Source organism: Megascapheus bottae, chromosome 24 (assembly GCF_031878675.1).
Source record: "Megascapheus bottae isolate mThoBot1 chromosome 24, mThoBot2.hap1, whole genome shotgun sequence".
Classification (NCBI taxonomy): domain Eukaryota; kingdom Metazoa; phylum Chordata; class Mammalia; order Rodentia; family Geomyidae; genus Megascapheus; species Megascapheus bottae.
Window position 1 is genome coordinate 8,361,807 of NC_143532.1, and position 23,966 is coordinate 8,385,772.

General features: G+C 58.1%; 2 protein-coding genes across 4 annotated transcripts; one reads left to right on the top strand and one right to left on the bottom strand.

Moving 5' to 3' along the window:
- The first annotated feature begins 4 nt into the window (after nucleotides 1-4).
- On the top strand, nucleotides 5-9,391 carry Il34 (interleukin 34). Of its 2 annotated transcripts, none has more exons than XM_090357287.1 (6): nucleotides 5-370; nucleotides 6,077-6,210; nucleotides 7,222-7,299; nucleotides 7,527-7,688; nucleotides 8,572-8,707; nucleotides 8,904-9,391. In XM_090357287.1, exons 1-6 carry the CDS (start codon nucleotides 343-345, stop codon nucleotides 9,065-9,067), a joined length of 702 nt encoding a protein of 233 aa, XP_090213413.1. In that variant the 5' UTR covers nucleotides 5-342; the 3' UTR covers nucleotides 9,068-9,391. The 2 variants fall into 2 exon arrangements, with proteins under 2 accessions (XP_090213413.1, XP_090213414.1); XM_090357288.1 differs by having other exon boundaries at nucleotides 7,530-7,688.
- A 371-nt stretch (nucleotides 9,392-9,762) lies between these two features.
- Mtss2 (MTSS I-BAR domain containing 2) lies at nucleotides 9,763-23,938 on the bottom strand. Of its 2 annotated transcripts, none has more exons than XM_090357286.1 (14): nucleotides 23,844-23,938; nucleotides 19,887-19,948; nucleotides 19,741-19,814; nucleotides 18,973-19,057; nucleotides 18,810-18,901; nucleotides 18,652-18,726; nucleotides 17,370-17,527; nucleotides 17,177-17,284; nucleotides 16,386-16,483; nucleotides 15,190-15,319; nucleotides 13,757-13,831; nucleotides 13,242-13,418; nucleotides 12,969-13,134; nucleotides 9,763-12,825 (listed from the first exon to the last, which is right to left on the bottom strand). In XM_090357286.1, exons 1-14 carry the CDS (start codon nucleotides 23,910-23,912, stop codon nucleotides 12,044-12,046), a joined length of 2,151 nt encoding a protein of 716 aa, XP_090213412.1. In that variant the 5' UTR covers nucleotides 23,913-23,938; the 3' UTR covers nucleotides 9,763-12,043. The 2 variants fall into 2 exon arrangements, with proteins under 2 accessions (XP_090213412.1, XP_090213411.1); XM_090357285.1 differs by having other exon boundaries at nucleotides 15,190-15,415.
- Nucleotides 23,939-23,966: the final 28 nt, after the last annotated feature.

The window sequence follows — 23,966 nt, forward strand, 5'->3', positions numbered from 1 at the left end:
CTCCTCCTCTTCTTCCTCCTCCTCCTCCTCCTCTTCCTCCTCCTCCTCCTCCTCCTCCAAAGGAAAGAAGGAAGAAGACCCAGAGGCTGCTGGCTCCCACCAGCACCTTGGCGGCCATGGGGCTGGCAGCCACCACCCCCTGGCTGTCCTCCACCCTGCCAGGCAGATAGAGAGCACTGCCCTCTTCCGGTTGCCCGTTGCTCCTCTGGGGCCAGCCCTTCCTGGATGTGGTGCCCCCCTTGGCTGACCTGAGGCCATGTAGACTCTGCTTGCACTCTGGGGACACAGCACAGGGGACAGCACCTCTGCTCTCAGTGGTGGGGGGAAACCTGAGCACCCACCATGCCACCGGGACTTGCCTGGCTGCACTGTGAGTACTGGGGGTGGGCTGGGGTTCCCTGGGGACTCACCCTGGGAGACCTTGGCCCAGAGTGGGCTTTGCTGTAACCATGGCAACGAGGGTGTTCTTGTTGGGGAGAAGTTGAGATGCTTCCTGGCTGGGGCTTCAGGCGGTCTCAGGGATGGGTACCCTAACATCTGCCCTCTGCCCTGCCTGTCCCTGCAGGATGAGACAGTGGCTAGAGAAGGACAGGCGCTGGGATAGGTGACAGTGTGTCAGCTCTAGATTCATTGGGGAGCAGGGTGGGGCAGAGGTGAGAGAGACAGAATCCCTGCTCTCCCTGGGTGTGGCCAATGGGGGTGGTGGGGGCTGGGGACCCAGACACAGGGAGACATGTGCAGCCAGGGGCCTGGAGAAGGCAGCTTGCCCCCCTCCCCCCACCCACCCATGTCTCTTACAGGATGAAATCCTGAAGCAGAAAGATATTACTGTTGTTGGCAAAGGGATAAATAAGTTGAATGGAAGACAGAAAAAAGGAAAGGGATCCAGCCGGGCGCTGGTGGCTCACACCTGTGAATCTAGCTGAGCTACTCAGGAGGGTACAATCTGAGGATGATTGCAGTTCAAAGCCAGCCCAGGCAGGAAAGCCTATGAGACTCCCATCTCCGATTAACCACTAAAAAGCTGAAAGTGGGACTGTGGCTTAAAGTGATAGAGCTCTAGCCTAGGCCTAGGCCCTGAGTTCAAGTCCCATGACTGACCAAAAGGAAAAAAAAGAAAAAAAAGAAAAGGGAATGGGGGCTCCCAGGCCTGCTGGGTGGCAGAAACAAGACCCCCCAAAATGCTGCATCAAAATTGACTCCAGTGCAATGCATTTCTCTGGTGCCACCGGCTAGCACCCTGGTAGAGTGGCTGTCATGACAACCAGGACCTTGCCTGCCTTGTGCCACCTGGATGGCAGTTAGGTGCCCAGGAACCATGTGGTGAGTGGCTGAGGGCCAGAGGGTTCAGAGAGGAGTTGAGTGCACTGGAGAGATACTGCAATGGCCTTTCAGAATGACAAAGAACTAGCCAGACCCAGTGTCCTGGAAGCTTCCCAAGTTTGAGAAGCAGGGAATGTAGAGTAGCTATCGTGCCACTTGAAGTGGTCTCAGAGGCTGGGCGGGGCCTGTGCAGGTAGATGTGGGGTGACGAGGACCATGTTCCAGGCAGAGTGATAGGACTTGGGAGAAGCCACACTGGAAAGGTAGTGGTTGGGCCCAAGGCCCTGGCAGAGGCCTTGAACAGCAGGTAGGGTGTCTGCCGTGGTTCAGGGCTGGGGCTACGTGGCAGAGGGACTGGGACGCTGGGGGTTTGATCTGCTCAAACCTATTGGTGGCCTAGAACAACCGACTTGTATATTCTCCCAGTTCTGGAGATGAGATCTGAATCAGGGTGTGGCAGCGCCAGGTGCCTTCTGCATGTCTGGGGTGGGGTTCTTTCTGCCTCCTCCAGCATTCCTTGGCTTGTGGTAGCAGTGCTGCAATTTGCCCCAGTCAGTGTTCACGGGCCTTTTCCTCTGGGTATCTCTGTCCATCTTCTTAGCTATAGACCAGCCATTCGGTTTAGGACCTTCCCCAAATCCAGGATGATTTCGTCTTGAGATGTTCTACTTAACTGCATCCATGAAGATACGAATGATCATCTGGAAAAGGACATGGATTCTTCCTCCTCCTTGTCCTGGGCAGAGAGCAGGGCAGGGAGTGCCTCGTTCTGATTGTTGTCTCGCTGCTTCTCATCTCTGGAGGGAGGAGGAGGACAGCGGAGGGCCTGGGACCGACATCAGCCACGCACTGGCTAGGTAGCTCCTGGGGTTCAGAAGATAGAGGTGATCAGTTACTCTGAGGTTCAGTTGTGCTGTTCCTGCCTGATCACAGGCTTCTCCGGTGGAGACTGCACAATACAAGCCTCAAGTTAGAAATGGTGGTCCAGCTGCAGACGCAGAGGAAGGATGCCCTGTCCAGGGGAAGGCAGGCCACCCTCTCACAGGGTTTCTGGGGGCAGCTTGTATGTCTACTGTGTCTCTATCATGTCAAGGCTGGGGTGTTATGGGCACTCTATGACCCAACCCCTGCCTGGGCAACTGTCCGCTTCTGGATTTTTTTTGGGGGGGCTTTGATTGGAGATAAGCGTCTCATGGACTTGCCTGCTTGGGTTGCCTTCCAATCCTCTGTAGCTAGGACTATAGGCATGAGCCACCAGAGCCTAGCACAGGAGTGATCTTGACCTTGTGTGCATGTGCACATGTGTGAGTGTGTGTGGTGCCACACTGAGAGCTGTTATGACCTAGGAAGAAAGAACGCAAGTCATGGCAAAGGGCCAAACACTGGTCTGCTTTGTGCTTCTCTGTGCCTCCCGCCCAATACCAAGTCAGGTACCCGGGACTCCTGCAAAAAGGTGGCGGAGAGAGTTTTGTGGAGGTGAAGGGTGGGTGGCTGCAGCCCATATGGGGCAGCCACAGGACAAGACCTGGGGAATAGAGGTAAGGGAGGGGACCCCACCAACCCACTGTGAGGGTACAGCAGGACCACAAGGCAAGACTGGAGGAGGCGACCAGGAAGTGACTAAACAGGTAGAGTAGCCTGGCCCGTGGGAGTGTACAGAGAAAATCTGGAAAGTGAGTGGGAGACGTCTTACGAGCGATCCTTCCCCTAATAGGTGGACCAAGGCGGTGACTCAGCTTTTCTAGCTATCATTGCACAAAAAGATGCTTCTTGTTCCTGACTCTATCACAGTACTGACTGTAGAACATGAACGCTCTCCTACAATATAGAAAGAGATCTTCCACACACACTTTCCAAATACATACAGAGAAGCTATGCATAAAATCCAATTTCTTCTATGTAGTAAGTTCCCCTCTGCTGATCCTGGGGCTTGTACCCTGTGCCTGGGTTCGATCCCTGAGCTTCTTTTGCTCAAGGCCAGTGCTTTACCACTTGAGTCCTAGTGCTATTTCCATCTTGTTTGGAATAGTTTGTTGTTTGGAATAGCTTGTTGTTTCCAAATAGTTTGTTGGAGATAAGAGTCTCACAGAATTTCCTGCCCAAGCTGGCTTTGAACCTTGCTCTTCAGATCTCAGCCTCCTGAGTAGCTAGGATTACAGGTATGAGGTCACTGGTACCTGACAGTATTGAGTTTTGCTATTATTGTTAACACTATTGTTATTATTATTTGCCAGTCCTAAGGACTGAACTCAGGGCCTGGGCACTATCCCGGAGCTTCTTTTGCTCAAGCGTTCTACCACTTGAGCCATAGCGCCCCTTCCTGTTTTTGTTTGTTGTTTGTTGTTGTTGTTGTTTATGTAGTACTAGGGAATTGAACCCAGGGCTTCATGCATGCTAGACAAGCACTCTACCACTAAGCCACATTCCTAGCCCAAGTGTTGGTTATTTTTGTATGTTTGTTTTATTTGCCAGTCCTGGGGCTTGAACTCAGGGTCTGAGCATTGTCCTTGGGTTTTCACAAGGCTAACACTCTAACACTGGAGCCACAGCACCACTTCTGGCCTTTTCTGTGTATGCAGTTCTGAGGAATCAGGGCTTTGTGCATGCTAGCAAGCACTCTACTACTAGGTCATGCTCCTGGCCCCCAAGTGCTGGTTATTTTATTTTGTTTTTTAGTACTGGTTATTTTTGAAACAGTGTCTTGCTTCCTGCTTAAGTGCATGTCTGGACCTCTCGCCTGCCTAACTTAGGCTTCATATTGCAGGTGGGATGGCAGCAGGGACTACCACGCCCAGTTTCTTTCTGTTGAGATGGAAAGTCATAGTCTTTTCTGTCTGGCTAGTCTGGAACCCCAATCTCCTTGATCTCAGCTTCCTCTGTAGATAGGATGATAGATACAGGCTCAACTATTAGTTGAGAAGGAGTCTCACTTGTAGTCCCAGAGCGGCCTCAAATAGCATTCCTTCTGATTGCAGCCTCCCAAGTAGTGGGGATTGCAGGCCTGAGCCACAAAGCACCTGGTGGCTACATTTATTATTATTACATTTATATATAATGTCTTGGCCATGTACAGATTGTCACTATTATAAAATAATGTTGCAGTGAGTGTTCATAAATCTTTTGGTTATATCTTTCTTGTTTCCTTTCCAACTTTTGAATTTAGTGGGTCAGAGGATGTGGACTTGATTAAATCTGTTCATAGCAAGATTTGCCAAATTGCTTCCCAGAATGAGAGCACTATTAATTTGGCATATCATTGAAAGGGAACACATGCAAACCTTTGCATTTCCACTTTGCTAGACGAAAATGTTTTCATGGGACTTCCCCTTCCCCCAGTCTTTTTAGTGAGGTTACTGTTTTGGATATGCACAACTTTCTGTTTTGTTTCTTCTCTGACCTGCTTGACCCCTATTCATCTTTAAAAAAACCTTTTTTTGTGGTAGTCTTGGGGCTTTCACTCAGGGCCTGAGTGCTGTCCCTGATCTTTTCCACTCAAGGCTAGTACTCTACTACTAGAGCCACAGCGCCATGTCTGGCTTTCTTTGGTACTTAAATGGACACGAAAGTCTTATGGACTTTTATGCCCTGTCTGGCTTTGAACCACAATCCTAGAACCCTCCTGAGTATCTAGGATTATAGGGGTGAGCTACCAGTGCCTGACTCCTGTTCATCTTTATTCCACATTTTCCTCTAGTTTTTTTGTTCAATTCCATGTTGTTTTTTATTTTTTCTATCTATCTATCTATCTATCTATCTATCTATCTATCTATCTATCTATCTATCTATCATCTATCTATTTATTTTGCCAGTCCTGGGCTTGAGCTCAGGGCCTGAGCACTGTCCTTGGACTTTCTCAAGGCTAGAGCTCTACCACTTGAGCCTCAGCACCACTTCTGGCTTTTTTCTGTGTATGTGGTACCGAGGAATCGAACCTGGGTCTTCGTGCATGCTAGGCAAGAACTTTTACCACTAGGCCAAACTCCTGGCCCCCGTGTGGTTTTTTAGACCATAGTGACCTCTAGTGGTAAAGACTGGTACTGGTTCAAAAGATAACAGCATTTGAACTCCGGGTCTGGACTCTGTCCCTGAGCTCTTAAGCTCAAGGCTAGCGCTCTACCACTTGAGCCACAGCACCACTTCCAGTTTTCTGGTGGTTAATTGGAGATGAAAGTCTGTTGGGCTTTCCTTCCTGGGCTGACTTTGAACTGTGATTCTCAGAATCTTAGCCTCCTGAGTACTAGGATTATAGGCATGAGCCACTGATGCTGGCTCTTTTTTTTGCGGGGGGTTGTTGTTGTTGTTGGTAGTGGTGGTGGTGTCATGGAGCTTGAACTCTGGGCCTGAGCTGTTCAGATCAAGGCTACCACCCTACCCCTGAGCCATGGCCTCACTTGCTGTTTTCTAGAAGTTAATTGATCCTTAGATCATGAGCTGGCTGCCTGGCTCATTTTTTAAAAATTGCTTTTTCAATCTGTGCCAGTCTTGGGGCGGTCTCTGAACTTTTTGCGCTAGGCTAGTTCTCTACTACTTGAGCCACAGCTCCATTTGTAGCTTTTTGGTTAATTGGAGATAAGAATCTTGCAGATTTTCCTGCCCCTGCTGGCTTTGAACCGTGAGCCTCAGATCTCAGCCTCCTGAACAGCTAAGATTACAGGCGTGATACAGGCGAGCGTTTGGATGATGCCAGGCAGAATCCCGGGTGAGGTGGGTGTGGTTTCTGGTGCTCACGGGTCTCGTTGGATGTGATCCACAGATCTTGGGATCCTCTTTGGCATGGCCTTGGGGCACGAGAGTTTGGAGGTGTGGCGCTTGGCACAGAACAAGGAGTGTGATGCCACCGGCTACCTGCGGGTCAAGCTTCAGTACAAAAACCGACTTCAGTACATGGTAACCTCACGGGCAGCAGCCATGGCTTGCCGGGCACAGGGTTCTGGACACTCAGGGCCCCTTCTTGGACCTGGGTTAGACCCAAGGTTACCATAGCTTCCTTCTGCATCTTTTCCTGTCGCATGACTGATATACTTGGTTTACACTTACTGCCACTTTTCCCATCATCCCCCAGGGTGCCACTTCTCCTTAGCCTGACATTTGAGTCCACCCCCACCTGGTGCTCACCCTATGACCCAGGAAAGGACTTCAAGACGACCTGGGAGAATCCCCATGCAGGGGGAGAAAAAGACCTACGAATTGGAATGTTTCGATTTCTTTTCTTTTTCTTTCTTGCTGGTCTTGGGGCTTGAACTCTGGGTGTTGGTCTGGGTATTGTCTCTGAGCTGCTTTTGCTGGTATTTTATCACTTGAGCCACAGCTCCTCTTCTGGCTTTTTCTGAGTATGTGGTACCGAGGAATTGAACCCAGGGCTTCCTGCATGCTAGGGGAGCACTCTACCAGTAGCCTATGCTCCTGGCCCTTGTTTTGTTTTGTTATGTAGCCCAGGCTGGCCTTGGACTCCTCCGAGCGTTGGGATTGTAGGTGTATCCCACCATGCCTGCTCTCTATGTGCTTGTCAACAGCAGCCTTACTGGGATACAGTTCACCTACCGTACAACCCACTTAAACTGTTCCACTCGGTGGAGTTTCGTGTATTCACAGAGTTGTACAACTATTGCTTGTAGTTGTTTCTAGAACATCTCCCTCACTCCCCAAGAAATGCCTTCCTTTCTGTCATAAGTCTTTACTTCTGAGAGCTCTGACCCAAGAGGAACTGTGTACTTACTTTTACCCTCCTGAGCCTCAGAGAAAAGTGAGGCGTCTTTTGTGTCATTGGAAACCTGGGCTATGTCTGTGTGGAGAACCCCTTGTTCTGGTGAGGCTGGCCTTGCTTGCCTGTCTCCTGTGACAGCCTCTGTCTAAGCCATTTCTGCCTGTGATTTCCTGGTTTTTCCTGTACCTTTCTAGAAACACTACTTCCCCATCAACTACAGGATCAGCGTGCCTTATGAGGGGGTGCTCAGAGTGGCCAACATCACCAGGCTGGTGAGAAGCCCCTGGGGCTGGGCCCGTGAACCCCCGAGAGCCCTCGCCTACTTAAGAGGCCTGTTGGGCTTGACAGGCTGTGCTAAGCCCCTCAGTCAAGCCTTTCCCCGCCCCCCACCCTAACCAGGCTCCAGGTTGTCCCCACAGAGGGGCAGATCCCAGGGGGAGGGGGGTCAGAGCCTAGAGGCCCACATTGGGGGTTCCAGTGACTTCTCCTGTCCCCCTAGCAGAGGGCCCGGGTGAGTGAGCGCGAGCTGCGCTATTTGTGGGTCTTGGTGAGTCTCAATGCCACAGAGTCGGTGCAGAACGTGCTGCTCGAGGGCCACCCGTCCTGGAAGTACCTGCAGGAGGTGCAGACGCTGCTGGTGAACGTCCACGAGGGCCTCACGGTGAGCCACGGCCTTGGGAGTGCGTGGGTCTGTGGGGGGAAGAGGGGAGCGCATGGAAAGTGCTGGCATGTCCCGAGGGATGGGGAAAGGGTGGGAAGAGTGGGGGGAAAGGAGCCTAAGGAAGGAAAAGGCCCACCCTGTGATCCTAGCCACTGAAGAGGCTGAGATTGGAGGGTGGCTTCAACCTGTGCGGCAAAGTCCACGAGGCTTTTCCCTAATTTACCACCAAGTGGCTGGAAGTAGAGCGATGGCTCAAGTGGTAGAGCATCAGACTTTGAGATGGGGCAGTGCCTTGGTCCTAAGTTCCAGCCTCAGAACCAGCACACACACACACACACACACACACACACACACACACACACCCCATAGAATCTGCCTTAAATCCAGGACGGTGTCACTCTGGGATCCTTCATTACACAATTCAGCCCTGGTATGTTTCCTGGGCTGCCACAGCCTTCAGAAACATTGTCCCCCATTTCTCCTGATGCCTCTGCAATGACCCCCTACTTAAAGGCTTCCAGTGCCCAAGAAGTTTCTTTTTGTTAGGCACTGAGAAGCCATTAGAGCTTGGGGGCCAAACACCAGGCCCTGCCTGTGTGACTTGCAGCTCAGTGCCCCCCCCGCAGGGCTCTTCTCTTGATGGAGGTCACCCTGAAGAGCAGTTTTCCCTGATCAGAGAGCTGGGTCCTTCCAGAAGTGGGCAGCCATGCCCGTGCTAGAACAGCAAGGATGCCGGATGCCCTATGGCCATTGTTTCCAGTGATGGAGAAACAGACATCTCTGTGTTATACTCGGGCTCAGGGCAAAGAGTGGATCCCGGGAGATCTTGTCCTGCGGTGTGGCCTCCATCTCTTCCCTGATCCACGCCTTTCCTCCCTCACAGGATGTGCAAATCAGTCCCCAGGTGGAAGCAGTGTTGTCCCTTCTGAGTACCCCAGGCCTGAGTCTCAAACTGGTGCGGCCCAAAGCCTTGCTGGACAACTGCTTCCGGGTCATGGAGCTTCTGTACTGCTCTTGCTGTAAGGAGTTCCGGGGCTCCTGGGCCCCTGTTAGCAGCAGGGTTAGCGCCCTCATGGGCACAGTCACTGCCAGGCCCGTTCTGGAAGCTGAGATGGTCCCTGAGCCCGGGCTTGGCTGCAGGGGGTGCTGTGGGCTGGCAATGTGGGGGGGGCTTGACCTCTCCTGAAGTCTTTTATGTCTTTCTGGTTCTCGTAGGCAAACAAAGCTCCATCCTAAGATGGCAGGACTGTGAGGTGCCGAGTCCTCAGCACCATGGTCCAGAGCCCTCCCTGCAGTGTGCCGCCACCCACGCGTACCCTCCGCCCCGGCAACCTCTCACCTCCCGGGCCCTCTCCCCAGGCTGGCGTGCTGGACCCTAGGTCAGGGCCCAGGGCTGAGCTTGCTGCCCTGAGCGGCCTGGAAGTTGGCCTTGGACAGGGCCATTGGATGAGTCTCAGGAACTGGGTGGCCTGAGACTTGGTGAGGTGGCAGTGGGGAGCCCCGAAGGAAAGGGGTTGCCTCTGGGCTCAGCTTCCCACCTTCTGCCCCTCAGCTGGGTGTGCGGGGAGGGGGCCCGTCGAGGCTTCCCAGCTGGGTGGAGTATGGGGTGCTGGGCTGTGGGCAGAGCCAAATGCCACATCTTGCCACACTAATGCATTTCCATTCCTTTTTATTTTTCTATTAAATGCCCATGTTGTTTGGTTTGGTTGGTTTAGTTTACATTTGCAAAGGTGAGCTTGGGAGGGACTGCCAGCCGTCCTCCCCGGGGCAGTGGGTTGAGAGGCAGGGCTGGTCCAGCCTGGGGCTGCGGCCGGAGCCTTCTCCACGGGCATGAGCTCCTTCAAGGCCTGCCTTCCTTTGAACCCCAACAAGCATGAGGGGTGTCTGGGATCCTTTGGTCATCTTCCCTCTTTCCTTCTGGCTGTCCCTAGAAAACACTCTGGTCCAGTGACCCTCTCACGCACGGATGAGACCTGCCGGGGTAGGGCCCACTGGCTCTGGGGTGACAAAGGCCAGGGTGCCGGGGCCGGAAAGGGGGGCACAACAGCCCAGGGAAGTCAGGCAGAGGCGGGTGTTAACTACAGTACCACTTTATTAATACTGGAATCTTCACAGTGCATTTGTTACTTGTAGCAGTGACTATTTAAATCGAGGGAAGGATGACGTGAGGGGTGGGGGTGGGGGAAGAGGAGATTTGTCCAAAAAATTGACAGAAAGAAAAGGAACAAAGTGGTCCAGATGGTATGCAGGGGGGTGGGTAAGGAGCTGGGTAGGGGTGGGGGAGAAAGGACAAAAAGGAACTAGGACAGATGACCTGGGATGGGAAAATAAATTAAAAAAAAAAAAAAGGAGCAAGTTAACAACAGCACCAGAAAAGTTACTTCAGTCAAAAGACGCTTTTGAAAAGAATATTTCTCTGTACAAAACAAAAAAATAAAATGAACGTAAATAAGTCCCCCCAAATCAAAGTTTGCGAGATGTGGGATGGTTGGCTCGGATCCCGAGGGGGTTTGGGGGAAGGTGGTCATGATGTGGGAGGGGGTGGAGTATGTACAGCCCCGGGGGGGGGCGGGGAAGCCCCCAGCCCAGCCTCCCTACCCATCAGGAGCCAAAGCCCCCCCTCCCCAGGAGGCAATGAGTTCTCTCTCACAGGGACCCCCCAAGACCCAGCCACACCCCTGCTGCCCTCACACATCCTGCGTCTCCCTTCTCCATCAGTCCACCCGGCAACCACTCTACGTGGCCCTACCATGGGCAAAGTGCAGCTGAAAATCCGCCCCAGGGATCCCCCAACCTGACTGCCTGCTCTGCTGGCCCCACCCGCGGGGCTCGGATACCTTCTGAGATGGGTGGATCAGGTGTTCAGCCCAGCGGTTCTCAGACCTACAGATGTGCAGGGCCCCATTCTCTAGCAGCTCTGGAGAACCCCGGGAGACACTGGCCACAAAGGAACCCCTGGGACTTCGGAAGCACCTGGCTGCCCTGCCAAGGTCCCAGTTTATGGCACATGAGCTCAAGCCTGGACCAGCACAGACTTATTCCATCCGGGCCCTTGGACTCCGCTGCTTCCTCCACTACCCTGTGGCCAACCACACTCCCTCCTCTTGCCCTAGGCTCACATGCTTTGACCTGCTCAGGTTTGGCCTGACTCGGGGCTTGGAGTGGAACAGCCCCACTCCTCTTTGGCCCCCGCTGCCAGCCCAGGCCGGGCCTGCAGTGGGAGCCATCACAGCATGGCATCTCCTCTGGCAACAGAGAGTCAAAGCCAATCTCCCTGGACTGGATGCCAGACACAGGCGTGCAGCGTGCTCTCCCCACAGAGCCCAGGCCCAGAGGAGCCCGGCCCCGCCCTGTCCAGCCTTATGACTGTACTCCAGACACGGGAGAGCACAATAGTGGCCCCCTGGCTCTGGAGATCCAATCCCACCCCTCTCCTCCTGCCACCACCCCCTGAAGGCTCCCATCTGTCTCTCAGGCACTCAGACACACACCCTGTACCACCAGCTTACCTGCCCCCAGTTCTTGTCTGGGGTCAGTTCCATTTTAAAATATCCCCACATCCTTTCCTGCCCAGCCCACATCCACAATAGTGGATGAAACTGTGACCCCAAAATGCCACCAGTGAAAGTCTCAGTGTACCCAGATGACGGGACATCTGAAACAGTTCTTCTACATGGTGGCTGGCCACCTGACCCCATGGGCCTCTGGGTTTTCTTCTGCTCCTCCTGGCACTTTACAGCGCAGGAAGGCTCAAACTTTCCCTGCACACCCCTACATTTTCTCCCCCAAGGCCCCACTCTTGGGCTTCTCGGTTCCCTTCACCATAGGGGAACCTGGCCTCCCAATACCAACCCATTCCCTAAGCCCAGCCACCAGCGAGACATAGTTCCTTGGGTACCAGCCACTCCCCGGCCCTCCCTCCCCCCGCAAGGCGATGAGGAGCTTGGAGAGGCAGGGACGAGGAAGAAGGAAATGGAAAGGCTCAGGCAGGGAGGTGGGGGATGCCAGCATTCAAGGATCTGGTGGGGCTGGGAGGTGGAGGAAGGCTGGCCTGGCTCAGGGTTTAGATGAGGCAGGGCCTGCAGGGCGGAAGAGGAGAAACAGACTAGGCAGGGGAAGTATAAAACAGGCTCAAAAACCAGTTAAAGGCCTGCAGGCTCCGTCCTGGTGAGGTCTGTGAAGGAAGTCACTTCCCCGTTGGCCGTCTAGCCTGGGTGTCTCTTTCTGCAGAGTGGCTTTGCCTTGTCCCTGGCGTGGTTCTTGCTCTTGGCTGTGCTATGGCCCCGAGCGGCCACTGCCCCACACCAGGCCACCTGCCTGCGTCAGGGCCACACAGGGTGGGGAGGGTGGCGCCATCATAAGATGCGGGGTGCCGACCTGTCGTTGGTGATGGTCCTGCGCAGCCGGACCCCTCGACGGATGGCCACCAGCATGTCCTCGGCCGGGGGGTCACTGGTGGCAGCAGGGGGTGGGGTGGGCGTCTCCTCTGCCGGGGTGGCTGACAGGGCTGTGGGGAAGGGGAACTGACCTTCACCCAGGGCGTGGGCACCGGCCACCAGCTCCCCAAGCTTCTCCACCAGGCTGTGCCGGTTGGCGGCCAGCTGCTGCTCGTCGTCCTCGGCGGCCAGCCCGGAGGCCACCCCGGGGTAGCTGGCTGCTTCTGGGGACGGACTGCCCCAGGCCGTGGGCAGACTGAGCCTCTTGGGGGAAGCCTTGGCGAGGTCCGGTGCCAGGGGCGAGGCCGCCTCATCTGTGTAAAAGACACACTCCTCGCTGCCTGCGCGGGTGGGCCCCACATAGCCAGGGGAGTCGGGGACTGTGGGCGTCTTCACGGGAACGATGGGCGGCCGGATGGGGATGGGGCCGGCGCTGGACAGGGCGCGGCGCACGGCGGGCTTGGTGGAGGGCGTGCGGCGGATGGTGGCCACGCCAGGGGGCGCCCCCGAGGGCAGGCCGGAGGCCGTGGGCAGCCCAGCGGTGGGCAGCCCGGCGGTGGAGGCCGGGCGCTTGGTCTGGATGAGGCGGCGGTAGTTCTGGGCGATGTTGCTGTTGCGAGGGATGGTGGATGACTTGTCAAACTCGGGGGGGCCCTCGCTATCCGCATCCCCGTTCACAGAGTAGCAATCGTAGTCGGAGCCTAGGGACACAGACGGCGGTGAGCCCAGGGCCTGATGCCCCCGGACACCCCCTCCTGCCCAGAGTGGACATGGGAGGAAGGCCCGCTTGTGAGGACCTGTCCAGCCGTCGTGGGGGGCCCCCGAGGGCAGCCCGAAGGCCCACCTTGGGAGGGGATGGTATCCTCGGAGCAGGAGGGCGTGGTGGTCTGCGTGCTGTAGCCGCTCGAGTACTGCAGGGAGTCCCGGCTGCTCTTCTGGTGCTCCAGGCCTAGGCCTCGGGTCAGCACCATGGCCAGGTCGCTGGCCGCGGGGGACACCTCTTCACCATGCTGGGTGCAAACATCGCCGGTGAACGAAAGCCTCGTGCCACGCCGCCGCCCGGACTCCAGGCAGCCACCGGGGAGGTGGTGGGGCTACCCGGGAGCTGCCCACCTACCTTGGCTGCGATGGTGGCAGGGGACATCCGGGGTCTCGGGGCCTCCTCCCCGCCGGGGCCCAGCGGGCCTCCGCTAGCTGAGCCGGGCTCTGTGTCCCGGAGGAGCTCCACTCGGTCCTTCCTCCGCTGGAGGGTGGCACCCAAGGGCTGCTCGTGGGGGCCAGCCTTGGTCCAGTCCTGCAGGGTATGGGGCCAGTCAGGGGCCCTGGGCCTTGCTGCCATGGATGGGTGGGGGGCAGGGTTCCATGTGACTGAGGGTCAGGCTATCCACATGTAGAAGGGGCTTCTGGCTCACAATGGTGGCCAAGGCAAGGGCCTGGGGCCAGAGAAGCGGTGACCTCTCCGTCCCACCAGACCCCGGGCAGGACAGGATGCCCCAGGAAGGAGCCAGGCTGCTGTGGGGTCTGGATACCTATCTCATAGTGGCCACTCTTTGGCCAACGTGGGGCCTTCCCTGCCAGCTCCGCTTGGGGTGGACATCAGGTGACAGTCATGGGCGGGGCAGGGGCACTGACCGAGGTGGGGGAGCTGCACTCGCTCACGGACTGGCAGGTTTCCGAGGCCTCAGAGGACGCCGAGCTGGAGGACTTCTGCCATGCGGAGGTGAGTAGGCAGGCAGGGCGGGGAGACAGGGAAGGCAGGAGAGAGGAGCTGTGGGCCCAGTGCCAGCGTGCAGTGGGTGGTGTGACTGAGCGTATCACCCTGTGTCCTGTCCCGTCCCAGGGGACCAGTGCTGCCTTCAGCAGAAGACAGCAGCCAGAGCCCAGAGCATGCCCAGCCTGGCCCCGCAGCCACACGGCCCGAGGGCTCACCACAGACACGTGGCCAGCCAGGGACAGAGAGACACGAATGACACAACTGGGTGACACTATTTTCTCAGGAAGGGAATACCCAGAAGAGGAAGATGTGCCATCCCACCCACCCATTAGGTCTTTGTCACATTTACAAGGCCAGAAAACCTGGTGCATAATGCCACAGAGGGGCCGGGCTGCGTGTGAGAAGGCCGAGGGCTGTCCGCCTCCGGTGCACTTCTGCTGGCTCTGAGAGCGGCTTTAGAAGAATGGGGTCAGGGCACCCCCCTTAGTATGAGCGGAGAGAAGATGACTCTGCCATGGGCAGCGGGTGATTGGAACCCCAGAGGCCCTGGCATTTCAAACAAAAAGTGCAAAGAACAGGGAAGAGAAGGAACCGCAGGCCTTGAACAAGGTCGGAGGTGAAGGCAGCCAGGAGGGGATCAGCCACACCACCTCCTCTGCATCGTCTCTGATTCAGACCCCCGGATTTCCTTCAGATTCTGGTAAAGGAAGATGGCCACAATAGAGGGAACAAAGCCACGGAGGGGAGGACTCAGAGGAAACAACACCTGACTTCAATACCATGACTTGAAAAGCACAAGTGGAAACACTTTAGAAATACCAACAGACTTCCTTAATCTGATAGAGAGAGAGAGAGAGAGAGAGAGAGAGAGAGAGAGAGGGGGGGGGGGGAGAATGAATGTGCACGAGAGAGCACATGCGACAGGAAGAGAACCCTGGATGGAATGATGATGAATATTTAATTAGAATACCAGCTGGAAAGAACTGAGGACATGAAAGTAGGGATAAAGAGATAAAGGCTGTAGCTCTGAGTGTAGCTTAGGGGCAGAGCACTGGCCCAGTCTGCGTAAGGTTCTGTGTTCAATCCCCAGGACCATCAAAGAAAGAAAGAAGGAGAAAAAAAGATGCCAGACTGGATAAAACAAGGATCCTAGCATATGCTATTTATAAGAGACTCATCTAAAACCTAATGATATGGTATATTTAAAAGTAAAGGGATGGAAACCACTAATACAAATAGAGAACAGAATGAGACCAGTCCGTCTTCAGCTTTAATGGCCCCACATGTGGGAGGCCTGAGGCCGCAAGAAGCCGCTGCTTCCCACCCACATGGCCCCCCGGCGCCCCCTCACCTGGCTGGTGATGTCTGAAGGCATAGGTGAGGGGGGCTTGGAGTAGGTGGCATCTTGGGAGACGAAGCCAGAGTCGTGGGAGGAGACGCTGGAGAGGCGGGTGGTGGCAGAGGTGGCTGGCTGTGCCAGGCTACGGTAGCGACAGGTGGAACCAGGTGAGTATGTCTGGGGACCCCCAGACCATGGGGCTCCGCCACCCTTGGCACTGCTACTGCTGCTGGGGGCACTAAGGGGGTGAAGGGAGGAGAACACGGCAGCCGAGACACGGGGTGTGTGTGGAAGGGGGTACGGACAAGGGAGGGGGGAGACATGGGGTGTGTGTGGAGGGGGGGACGGATGAGGGAGGGGGGAGACATGGGGTGTGTGTGGAGGGGGGGACGGATGAGGGAGGGGGGAGAGTTGAGGGGCAGAGGAAGGAAAAGATCATGTCAGACTATGAGGGCCCAAGTCAGGAGAGGGCGGAGGAGCTGGGCGAGGCTGCATGGGAATGCCTTGTGCTGGGGAGCCCCCACCCCCTCTCTACCTCTGCCTTGCCTGTAGAATAGTTGTCCTGGGGTTAGACAGGGAAATTGGGTCACCAAGTTAGGTCTGGGCTCAGGTCTTGTGCTCTCTCTTCTCTCTCTCTCTCTGTCATTGGTCATAGGGCTTGGACTCTAGGCCTGGGAGCTGTCCCTGAGCGCTTCAGCTCAAGGGTACCCCCCCTCATCCCCCCCCCCCCCCCGGCACAGCACCACTTCCGGTTTTCTAGAGGTTAATTGGAGATCACAGTCTCACGGTCTTTAGTGCCTGGGTGGCTTTGAAGCACGATCCTCAGATCTCAGCCTCCTGAGAAGCTAGGATTACAGGTGTGAGCCACGCACCCGGCTTTGCCTTCTCTCCTGCCCAGGGATCACCTCCCCAGTAAACGCTCCCCTGGGGGTACCGCCCAAGGCTCCGTGTGCTGCTTTCCCCGAAGGACTTGTTGGATATACGTGGATAGATAGATAGATGAATGAATATATATATGTAGTATTCATTCATCTCAGAAATGAAGCTATGCTCCTTCCGTCCCGTCAGCCCCCACGACTCTTGGGAAGACAGACGTGTTTTCTTAACACTTAGAAATTCCTTGGGGCTCCAAAGTAGTTCCCGCTACAGCTTTGCTTGGACTTGGGAGTCCCTGCTAGTACCCCGGTCCACGCTCCCCCTCCACTGACCTGCACATGCTGGACTTCCGGGAGCTCGAGCTGCTGGGCGACGAGGGTGGGGTCTGGTAGGACCAGCTGTAGTCTGAACCCTTCAGGTCTTTGATCACCTGGATAGGACATGGATGTGGGGGTGCGGTCACTGCTGGCACCCTTTAACCTGTGAGCCTTGTCCCTCCATTTTCTTCCCAACTGTACAACTGTAAACCACACCTAGGAGACCCCAAGAACCCCAACCCTCCTTTGGCCTGCTTCATTTACTGTGAACTCCTCACTGGTGTGTGAAGTCACTGAGCTCGGCCTGGGGTGGGGACACAGAAGAAGTGGATGCTGAGGATGCATGGTCACTGGCAGGGAAGCCAGGTGCTGGGTCAGAGTACCTGTGATGATGCCACGGGTTCCAATCATTACTCATGGTTTTGTGAATTAGGCCCCACTGGGGGGGGCTTAGGGAGAAGACCCCACGGAGGGCGCCTGGCAGATGCTGGGCACACAGGAGGTGCCTAAGGAGCGCAGTGCCCTGTGGGTTGGCTGTGGGGCGAGGGGGCAGGTAGGGAGAGAGGCGAGCGGGAGGACTGGGGTCTGGAAGAGGTGACTCTGGGTACGCATGGCCAGCTGGAACCATCAGCTTCGGAAGGACCAAGCCCCTGGGACCTGAGACTTCCACCCAGCTGTGTCACTTTGGGGTCCCGGGAGGCCACCGCTCACCTGGGCAGGCGATTCTGGATACCCCATTGTGGCTGCCGGAATGCATAACTAAGCTGCCGTCCCTTCCACCCTGCCGCCCCAGCCCGTGGCCGCACCTGCTCGCTGGCGGGAGGCAGTTTGTGCGGCTCTGCGGTCAGCATCACCAGGTCGTCTATGATGCCCTGCAGGTGGGTGATCTCGCCCAGCATGGTCAGCTCGCCGTTCTGAGGAAGCAGGAAGTCAGGCCGGACCGTGCCATGCCCTGGGTCTGCCCCACACCCTGGGCCCCTGAGGCACCAAGAAACCCACCACCACAGGCTGGAGGAAGGTGATGAAGGTGCAGAAGCGGCCCCGCTCCTCGATCAGGGCCCGCCGCACCGCCTGCTTCTCCGTCTCCTCCAGCAGCAGGTACATGTCATTGACATCCTGCAGGGCGCTGTCCAGCTGCGGCTGCAGGTCTCCTTTCCCTGCAGGGTTGGGAGGAGAGGCCGCGCTGGGGACGCTGGCCTGGTTTGCTGCATCCATGGCTAACGCCTGAGGTGGGGGTCCCTGGCTGGGGGTCTGGGCATTGCTACGGGGCCAGGGACAGGGAGCGCAGGCTGTAGGCTTGTGGAGGGGCGGGTCCCACCAGAGCAGGCAGAGAGAACAGACAGACAGACAGACACACGCGTGCGCACGGAAGACATCAAGCTGCAAAGCCAGCCAGGACCTTGGGTGGGGAGGACAGACCACGAGGCCAGCTGCAGGCCTTTGCCTCTGTGGATACCCGCACGGTTCTGGAAACACCCTTCGCCTCGTGGGGCACTGGGAGTGGCTGGAAGCAGGCCAAAGTGGAGCAGGTGTAGACCAGACCACTGCAGGTGTGAAGGGGAGGAGGCCCAGGGGCTGGGGAGCAGGGAAGAGGGGTGCCTCAGCGTGGGCCCCACTCAGCAAGGAGGAGCAATGCACGAAGACAGCAACAGCGATACAAAGAAGCGGCAAGAGAGAGAGCGGAGAGGATGGCACTGAGGGGGATGCGACAGGGAAGGATGTGGCGGTCCTGTCCAGGGGCAGAGCAGCCAGAAACCAGGGCTCCCCACCCCACCTCACCAGCTAGCTCCCCCTGGCCTGGCAGATTCACTTGGCAGGGGCCCCTGATATCCCAGGCTGGGGGCTCTGGAGGCCCCAGTAGGATTGTACCCCAGGTCCCCCCTTCCCCCCCTTGGTGGCCTCCTTCCTCCTGGGCCTGGAGAGCTTCCTTCCAGGGACCCTGAGCTGGGGGAGACACAAGTGCAAGGAGGACGGGTGGAGCAGCTGAAGGGTGGACATTTGACTTACCAAGTAGCTCTACAGGAAGGATGTGGGAGGAGAGGAGGAGAGACAGAGAAAGAGAGAATGTGTGAAAGACAGCCGCATGGACAGTGCCTCTCCTGGGGCGGGGAGGGGCCTGCACCTCGCCAGGGGGTGGACCTGGGCAGCCGCGGGCACCGGGAGCCCCCTCTGTCCCACCCGAGGGCTGGGTGGCGGCTGTCTGGGGCCGGCTCCTCTGGACGGGCCGTGGGTCTACGGAGGGGCCCGTGGGCCGGGGCCGGCGGGCGGCGCAGGGTTCTACCTTTGCGCGCCTTTTTCTGCAGTTTCAGAGTGTCCGACGACTTCTTCTTGATCTCGTGCCGGGCTCGTTTGTACTCTGGGCAGGGGTGAGGGGAGAGGCTGTCATGGGGGCCTCCCGGGGGGAAGGGTGGGCATCAGCGGCAAGGCCCCCGGCTCTACCTTTTGCGTGGTCCTTGTCCAGCTGGTTGGCCGACTTCTTCCAGTCCTCGATGCGCTCCTGCAGCGGGTTGATGAGGCTCTCCAGCAGCGCGCTGTGGGCGGGGGCTGGCGGTCAGGGCCCGGGCGGGGCGCCCCCCCCGTCCCCCCCGTGGCGCCCACTCACTTGGTGAACTGCCGCAGCTTGGTCTCGATGCTGCGGTGGCGCATGCACATGCGGGTGAGCGCCGAGCCGATGTCCCGCGTGGCCCCTGGCGAGGAAAAGAGCCCGGTCCGGGCCGCTGCAGTTCCGGCCTGGGCCACCAGGGGGCGAGCTGGCCGCGCGGAGGCTGCGCCCCGCCCCCACCCCGCAGTCCGCGGCCCCCCGGGGTTCCAGCGGCGGGGGAGGGGGGGCTGGATCTACGGAGCTCCTCCCCTGTGCGCCTCCTGCAGCTGCAGGTGCCCGGGAGCCTCCCCTGCCCTCCCCAAGACTGTCCAAAGAACCAGCAAATGTCCTCCTCTATCCTTATGGGGGGGTGGCACCCCATTCCAGGGGTCCCCCCACAAGCTGGAGAGGGTGTGCACACACCCCTGAGCTTGTTATCACTGCAGCAAGGAATGGAGGCCCAGAAGGCAGCAGAGAAGCTGCCTGGGTCCCCTGGTTTCAGGGAGTAGAGATCCACCCATGAACAGTCAGTGTGGCTGCAGGGGTCAGCTGGGCTGCCCGCAGCAAGCAAGGAGTCGGGGAGCAGCCCTGTCACCCCTCAACTCCTCACCCACCCCGCCCCACACAAGGTTCACTCTCACCACAACCATCCCAGTCCATCCAGGAGAAGAACCCGAGCCCCGGCCCCGGCTCGGATGATCGCTGCTAGACCATTTCCCACACAGCCTTTCCAGCCTCCACGTCCACCCTGGGGCCACCCACTGCTAGCCACACCCCATCCCTCCGCACCTCGGGTGTTGGTGGCCATGTCAGCCACTTTCTGGAAGGCATCTAGGAAGGCCACAGCAGCCAACACGGTGGTCCTAGGGAGATGGACATTTAGGGTCCCCCTCTGCACCTCCCCTTCCCAGTGGGGACGCCCAGAGCAGCCTCACCTCAGCTGGGAGTGCAGCTTCGTGGCCTTAGAGTTGAAATCTTCCCAGATAGGGTAGGAGCTCTGTCGGGGAGGAAGGAGAGGGAGTGAGACGCTGTGGGGAAGGGCCCGCAGGGCTATGCCCGGGACCAGCTCTGACACGCTGCCCAACCCTGGACAGTTTCTGCGATGGCCCTGTCCCCAGGGAGAGGAGGCTCCGTCGCTGCCAGTGGGGAGGGGCCCAGGGCAGCACCAGGCAGGCGGATGGATTGGCGCTGGGAACAGGTGTCTCTGCTGGTCCCTCTCTCCCTCATGGTCAGGAAGCCGACCCCACTGTGTACGGTGTGTGGCCCCTACGCTTCCTCAGGGGAGATGGGGACAGGGGACAGCAGCTCTTATCACCTCTGGGCTCCCTGCCAGGGATCTTGGCTGAGATCAAGGAAGGGCACCATATTCCTCGGACATGCTGCTTAGGAAGGTGGGCACTGACCTGCTGCCAGCCTTACGGGCGCTATGTGGAGCTGCTGCAGGCAGGCTAGCGTCTTAGGCCAGCAGCAGGGGCTCCCAGACCCGGGAGGCTGTGGCTGCTGCAGGGCCTGGCCGGCCTGCCTAGGACAACCAGCCCCAGGCTGAATGGGGCCTTGTGTGGCCAACAGAGCCACCTTTCTCCACCCCCCCCCGCCCCTCCAGGGAAACAGTGTGGCCTTTATCCCAGCCTGGCCCAAAGCTCCACTTTGGGAGGGGGGTTCCCAGTAGGGAGGTCTGGCTCCTGGCGACCAAGTTGTCCAGTCTGATTAAGGGGCTTTGCTGGCCATTGCACTTTCGCTATAGACACAGGGCCTGAGGAAATCTCCGTCCTGGCCAAGGGCCTGGGGGTAGCCTTGCTCTTTGAAGGGTCACCTTGGGCCAGCTTAGTCCCAGCCTGTGCCCAGTGGACCCCTCCTCTCCATGAAGGACGGCAGGGAGGGCTGTCCCTAGGGAAGGGGCAAGTCAGAGCCTCAACTCCTGAGGCCTCAGGGGAGCTCCACGTGGCTGGAACCCCAGGGTGGACGTAGCCAGCCTCTCCAGGCCACAAGAGTTACAGGACAGCAGGAAGGAGGGGAGCAGCAGGCAATATCAGAGAACCTCGGAAATTCCTCCCTCCTGGCCCAGCCCAACCAGCGTCCAGGGAAAGCAAATATTTATAAAGCGCACCAAGATTGGAAGAAGCTGGGAGGCTGCGAGTGGGCTGTCCCCATGGCACAGGTCGTGGGGAAAGGGGCCGGGAGATTGTCCCGGGCGGTCCTGAGTTGCTGATGACTGAGGCCCTGGCCCACCTCCTGTCACCCAGACTCCATACTGCCTGGAAACCTCAGACCTCCCTCAGTTCAGGGAAACTATTGGGGTGCAGGGAGTTCAGAGCCAGCTGTCCTGGCCCCTATGGTACCTTCTAGTTTTTCCCTGGGCTGGGAACTGGGAGGTGAAATGTATTATTGCTTTCATTCACTGATGAGGAACTGGAGGCTCACTGACATCAAGTAACTTGTCTGAGATCTCAGGGTGGTAAAGTCACCCCGTCAGGTAGAGGGATCCTGTTTGGGGGTGCGCCAGGTGGGAGGTGGCAGGGACTTCAGGGCTAAGGAAGATACTCAGCTCCTTGGGGCTGCTCCCCTAGGGGGTGGGGGAGGGCAGGAGAAGCGTTCACGTGGATGAAAGAAACCAGTGAGAAGACCGTGGCTGTGGCCTGGACATGGTGTGGAAGCATTCTAGAAAACTGGTGAGTTTCTGAGCCTGTTTCCTCGCCTATAAAATGAGGACTGCATTGGTCATCAGGTCAATGTGCGGCCTACAGGGGGCGCTCACTGCAGGCAGCGTGGCCACCCCATAGCCAGAGTTCAGTCCAAACCTCTCCTAGGACATTCCCCCACCCCAAGCAGAGCCAGCTCCCCATCATGGAGGCAAGGCCCCAGAGTCCCATCCCATTGTTTGGGTGGAGGCGCCATTGATTTTGCTGGTGTTGTGCCCACCTCTGGGTTCACTGGGCCTATGGTGTGGCGTGGCACAGAGAAGGAAGCGCATGCTGGCCTTGGGCTCTCTAGCCATCCAGGCATAGGTGGGAGCCCATCCCCTCTCCCTCATGCTAAGCCCCAGGGTTGGGGTCACCAGGAGAGCACCGGGGGCTAGAGTATTGCTGGGAGCAGCCCAGCCAGGTGAGTGAGCTCACTCCTTGACCCGGCAGTGAGCAAGACAGCCGGAAGCTGCTGCCGAGCCTCCAGGTGGTCATGGCCAGCGTCCCTGAACACACGCGTGTGTCATCTGTGTGTGGAGTCATCACACTGGGCGAAACCTGTCCCCATTTGCTTCTACATGTCTAGAAATTCTATCCTGCCTGTCACCTAGTCCGAACCATTTGCTGCGACCTAGGCCCAGTGCTTTCTGTCTCATCCCAAATTCCTTGCGAGTGGTGGAGGAGACGCAGCCCTGCTCTGCTCTGGGCAGAAGTGGCGGCTGCCCACTGCAGTGCTTGCTGTGCCACTGCCGGTGGGAGGGGGGGTGGGGGCTCCCATGCTCAGCCAGCCCAGGACTGGCCAGGCTAGGTGATCTGGCCTGTCCGGTCCCCAAAATGGATCCTAGTGCTAGGATACTGTAGTGTCCACAGGGCAAATGCAGCCAGCTGTGAGCCAGCAGAAGTGTCCCACAGGGAGCCGTCCGTGGTGGGGGCGCCTACATGCTGATAACTGTGCAGTCAGGCAAGTGGCTTCCAGACTCTTCCTAGAGGAGCAGGGACCTGGCAACAGCCCCTAGGGCTGCTCACTGGGAGGGAACCCCAACCTCTTGTCTATGTGCAACCCTCCACTTCTGAGTATCCACAGGCATCCCTCTGGTCTCCAGAACCCTGTGGTGTCTCTCTGCCCCCAAGGCCTGGTTAGATTTGGTGATGTGTTCTTGGCAGAGAGAGAGTGTGTGTGTGTGTGTGTGTGTGTGTGTGTGTGTGTGTGTGGCTGTGAGGGAGACTTCCTGTGGGGAGCAGATCTTTTCCCTGCCTGCAATCCTGCGCCTTCATCCAAGACCAAGGAGGGGGACAGGGAAGAGGAGTAGTAGACATGCTGATTCCCCGGGGCCTGGCCCTGACACGGCAGGCCAGGCAGTCCTGTTGAAAACCTGGCCTCCTTGGGGGAGAGAATCCTCTTCACCCCCAGATGAACAGTGCCGGCTGAGGTCAGGGGGCAGGGTCCAACAGTCTCCTGGATGACCTTGAGCCATTCTTAGGCCTCAGTTTCCCCACGGTGGGGAAACTGATCCAGTCTCAGATGCCACTCTGATGGGAGGATGCCTGAGGCTGGACTTACCCAGCCTGACCTTGATGAGGGGGAGGGAGGGTGGGCGCTGAGGACCAGGGGTAGGAAAGGGGCTCCTCTGGGCTACTCCACCGTCCCCCACCTTCTCCCAAGGTGATGATACAGGCGCATCCTTGGGGCCCTGGGGCTGTTGGGGGCGGGGGCGGGGCTGGGTCTGGCCCAGAGGCTGAGGCCGGCGGGGAAGGAGTTAAAAGGCTCTCCGCTCCGTTATTATTATTTTTCCATCTTCGGCTGTGACAGCATTGTCTGGGCTCCCGGTGTGGGGTGGCGGGGGGGGGGGGGGCATTGTGGTGGAAGGGGGCGGAGGCCGGAGACACCTCGCACCCGTCCAAGGGCCGTAGGAGTCGGCCTAGGAGCCAAACCCCATTCCTGCTCTGGGGCGCAGAAGGCCCGCGCGTACTCAGGCTCGGGTCAGGGCGACCTCGGCCGGGCATGGGCGCCCCAACACACGAGCACCCACACCCCTTCAGCCCGGCCGCCGGACCCCCGGGCGCAAGGCAGATGCAGGCGGGGAGACGCGGGGACAAGGGCACCGCCGCGGCGAGGCGAGGCGAGGCTCAGCCCCGGCCGCGCACGGCCGCCCGCCGCCCCGCGGCCCCCGAGGGGACCCTCGCCCGCGGCCGCCGCGGCGCCCCGGTTACCTTCATGTCGTTGACGATGGCCTGGAAGAGGCCGCCCAGGGCGCCGCACTCCTTCTCCGCCGTCTCCATGCTGGGGCCGGGCGGGCCGCGGCGGCGGCGGGGCGCGCAGGGGCGCGGGCAGCG

Excerpts from the sequence above, each read along its gene's own strand:
- Il34 (XM_090357287.1), top strand. The coding sequence starts at position 343 with ATGCCACCGGGACTTGCCTGGCTGCACT. Across the intron at positions 371-6,076 it reads GGGACTTGCCTGGCTGCACT|ATCTTGGGATCCTCTTTGGC; the intron begins GTGAGTACTGGG and ends TGTGATCCACAG. Across the intron at positions 6,211-7,221 it reads AAAACCGACTTCAGTACATG|AAACACTACTTCCCCATCAA; the intron begins GTAACCTCACGG and ends GTACCTTTCTAG.
- Mtss2 (XM_090357285.1), bottom strand. The coding sequence starts at position 23,912 with ATGGAGACGGCGGAGAAGGAGTGCGGCGCCCTGGGCGGCCTCTTCCAG. Across the intron at positions 19,058-19,740 it reads CATGGCCACCAACACCCGAG|GGGCCACGCGGGACATCGGC; the intron begins GTGCGGAGGGAT and ends TTTCCTCGCCAG. Across the intron at positions 18,727-18,809 it reads GGACAAGGACCACGCAAAAG|AGTACAAACGAGCCCGGCAC; the intron begins GTAGAGCCGGGG and ends ACCCCTGCCCAG.